The following is a 2,739-nucleotide window of genomic DNA, read 5'->3' as shown; positions in this document are numbered from 1 at the left end:
CCCGTTCCCGACTGAGCGCGCGCGGGGGGGGCCGTAACCGCGTCCAGACGGCGTACGAGCGGTCCAGAATGGTGCTTATGAGCCCAGGGGTGGTGCTTCCGAGCGGGCCGTGGAAAGATCAGCCGCGCGCGCCGGCGTCGACTTCGCTCCGGCCGCCTGCCAGCCGCGATCGCGGACGGAGCACTTGGCGGAGCGGCCGGGGGGTCGCGCTCGGACCGCGGCGTCGCGCCCCCCGCGGCGTCGCCCGCTCCGGGAGGCCGCCCGCGATCGCGAAGAGAGCGAGCGGCCTGCGCGACGCGGGGGGGGGGTTCGGCCCCCGGCGCGGGCGGGCGGCGTCCCGCGACCGAAGCGGCTTTCCGCCCATCATACAAATGCCTCGTTGGTGCATCAGGGATCGGACGCTCGTTATGAATGGATGGAGCGCCGTCAGACTCGTCATCTATTTCTGAAATCACGCGGACCGAAGAACCGAACGACGTTCCGCGCCGGGCGCTCGCGGTCCGCGGCGTCGGCTCGGACGACGCGTCGGCTCGCGCGCCGCCGCGGCGCGCCTGCGGAGGCGGGGCGCGGGTCCGCCGGCCGCGCGCGCGGGCGCGGCGCGCGCGGGGGGGGGCGGCGGGCGTGCCTCGTAATTAGCATGGAAGTAGATGTACGTTCAACGAGCAAACTGTGAATAAGCTCTCAAACAAGAGGTGTCAGAAGGTACGTTTTTCGTCCTCGGCGCGCGGCGGGCGGCGGCGCGCTTCGGACGCGGCGCGCGGACGGGCGCGGGGCCGCGTCGCGGCGGGGGGCGCTCGCGCCTGCGGGAGCGGCCCGTGGCGGCCGGCGGCGTCGGCCGCGCCGCGCGCGCGGCGGCGGCCGCGCGGCCTCATCACTTCTTAGAGGGTTCGTCTCGCCGGCATCGGGCTCTTGTGCAGAGTGGCTCCCTCCGGGACGGTTCGTTTCGTAATCCCCGGCCGCGTCGACGGCGTCGGCTTCCGGGCGCGGCGGCGCGCGGGCTCCGGAGGCGGCGCGCGCGGCGTCGGCGGACCTAATGATGTCGGCTCGATTGTTTACCGGCTCGCGATGGGGGTTGTCGCCCCTCCCGCTACGTCGGCCTTATTCCACAGCCTTCGGTCTCTTGCGATACTTCTGCCGGGGTCACGTCGTAAGACTCTCGCCCCGGGAGCTTGACTAAGCAGCGCGCCGCGTCGGAAGGTTCTTCGGGACGCGGCGGCGCGCGGCGGCGGTGCGGCGGCGCGCGGCGGCGGTGCGGCCGCGTGTGGCGACGCGCGCGGTGCGGCGCGCCGGCCGCGGCCTCGGACGCGCGTCGCGGGGCGCGGCCGGCGCGGGTCTCTTGAGCCCACCTTCCTTCTCCCGTCAGCCGAGTCCCGCTTCGACGAGCGCCGCGAGGTCCAACGCGTGGCGCTTGCGGCGCTCGCAGCGCTCGAGGCCCGCGAGGCTCTCGCGGAGCGTCGACGCCGCGAGCCGGTCCCAGTCGCAGCCCGGCTCCAGGGCCTCGGCGGGGAACTGCACCTCGGGGTGGGCCGTCACGACGGTCTCCAGCGAGGCGAGCGCCTTGAAAAAGTCGTTGACGGCGGCGCCGCTGGGCGAACGGTCCTCGATCGTCTTGTCCACGCCGTCGAGGGCCGCGAGGCACGCCTCGAGCTCACTGATGAGCGGGTGCTCCGACGCCGCCATCGTGCGTCGCCAAGTTTTGTGGCTTCGCCGCTTGCGTGAGCGGACGTGAGCGGCGAGCCGCGCGCGACTTCGAACGACGGCGGCGGCCCCTCCAGCCCCCCCCCCCCCCAAAACAACAACAAGCCGGCCGCGGTCCGCTTAGGGCTTCCGGCCGAGGTGCTGGATGAGGCGCTTGGGGTCGCGGACGTCCGGGAGGTCCTTGAACTGGGCCTGGTCGTAGGCCGTGTAGAGCTCGCGCTGGGCCGCCGTCGCGCTGAGGAGCGCGGCGTCCGCGCGCCTGGCCTCGCCGGCGACGGCGTGGACGCGCCGGAGGTCGTCCTCCATGCGCGCGGCGGCGTCGTCGCCCGGCGCGGCGCCCGCGCCGGCGACGGCCGCGCGGAGCGCGGCGAGCGCGGCGTCGCCCGCGGGCGCGGCGCGCCAGGCGGCGGCCTCGGCCTCGAGGCGCGCGAGGGCGGCGGCGGCGGCCTCGCCGTCGCGCTCGAGCGCCGCGAGGCGCGCGGATGCGCGCGCGCAGTCGCCGTCGCCGTCGCCCGCGTCCGCGTCGCCCGCGGCCTCGGCGCGCGCGCCGTCGAGGGCGCCGCGGACCGCGGCGCGGCAGGCGTCGCCGAAGTTGCCGAGGGCGGCCTCGACGGCGTCGCGCGCCGCGCCCGCGTCGCCGCGGCGGAGCGCGCGGCACGCGCCGAAGAGCTCCGCGTCGATGGCCCCGCGCGCGAGCGCGAGGGCCGCGCCGGCGCCGCCGGCCGCGGGCACGGGCACGTCGCTCGGGTCCCAGGGCAGGGACGGCGGGTAGCTCGCGGACGCGTCGAGCGGCGCGCGGCCCCCGAGGCCGTCGAGGCTGCTCCGCCGGTCGAGGTCGCTCCGCCGCCGCGGCCCGGGCCCGGCGCCGCGCCGCGCGGGCGTCGCCGACGCGGGCCGGGCCGCGGGCTTCCGCGACGCCGGCGCCGCCGCCGGCCGCCGCGCCGCCGCGGGCTTCCGCCCGCCGGACCCGGCGCCCTCGACGCGGCGCTGCTTCGACGACGGCTTGCGCGACGCGCCGGGCGCCGGCGCGCCGCCGGCGCC

At 77.7% G+C, this 2,739-nt stretch overlaps 2 protein-coding genes across 2 annotated transcripts in view; one reads left to right on the top strand and one right to left on the bottom strand.

Annotated features, from left to right (window-relative positions):
• Nucleotides 1–449, top strand: part of AURANDRAFT_66377 (hypothetical protein) — a gene marked incomplete at both ends in the record, with an annotated part of 5,646 nt that extends 5,197 nt beyond the window's left edge. The window contains one exon of the mRNA XM_009041636.1: nt 392–449. Within this exon, the coding sequence (XP_009039884.1) occupies nt 392–449 (58 nt within the window). The remainder of the gene's footprint in view (nt 1–391) is intronic.
• Nucleotides 450–1,359: 910 nt separating this feature from the next.
• AURANDRAFT_66376 (hypothetical protein) overlaps nt 1,360–2,739 on the bottom strand; it is a gene marked incomplete at both ends in the record, with an annotated part of 6,530 nt that continues 5,150 nt past the window's right edge. The window contains 2 exons of the mRNA XM_009041553.1: nt 1,360–1,665; nt 1,867–2,685. Coding sequence (XP_009039801.1) covers nt 1,360–1,665; nt 1,867–2,685 — 1,125 coding nt within the window. The remainder of the gene's footprint in view (nt 1,666–1,866; nt 2,686–2,739) is intronic.

Source organism: Aureococcus anophagefferens, assembly GCF_000186865.1.
Source record: "Aureococcus anophagefferens unplaced genomic scaffold AURANscaffold_22, whole genome shotgun sequence".
NCBI lineage: Eukaryota > Pelagophyceae > Pelagomonadales > Pelagomonadaceae > Aureococcus > Aureococcus anophagefferens.
Note: the sequence above shows the minus strand (reverse complement) of the source record. Positions and strands in the feature narration are given on the sequence as shown.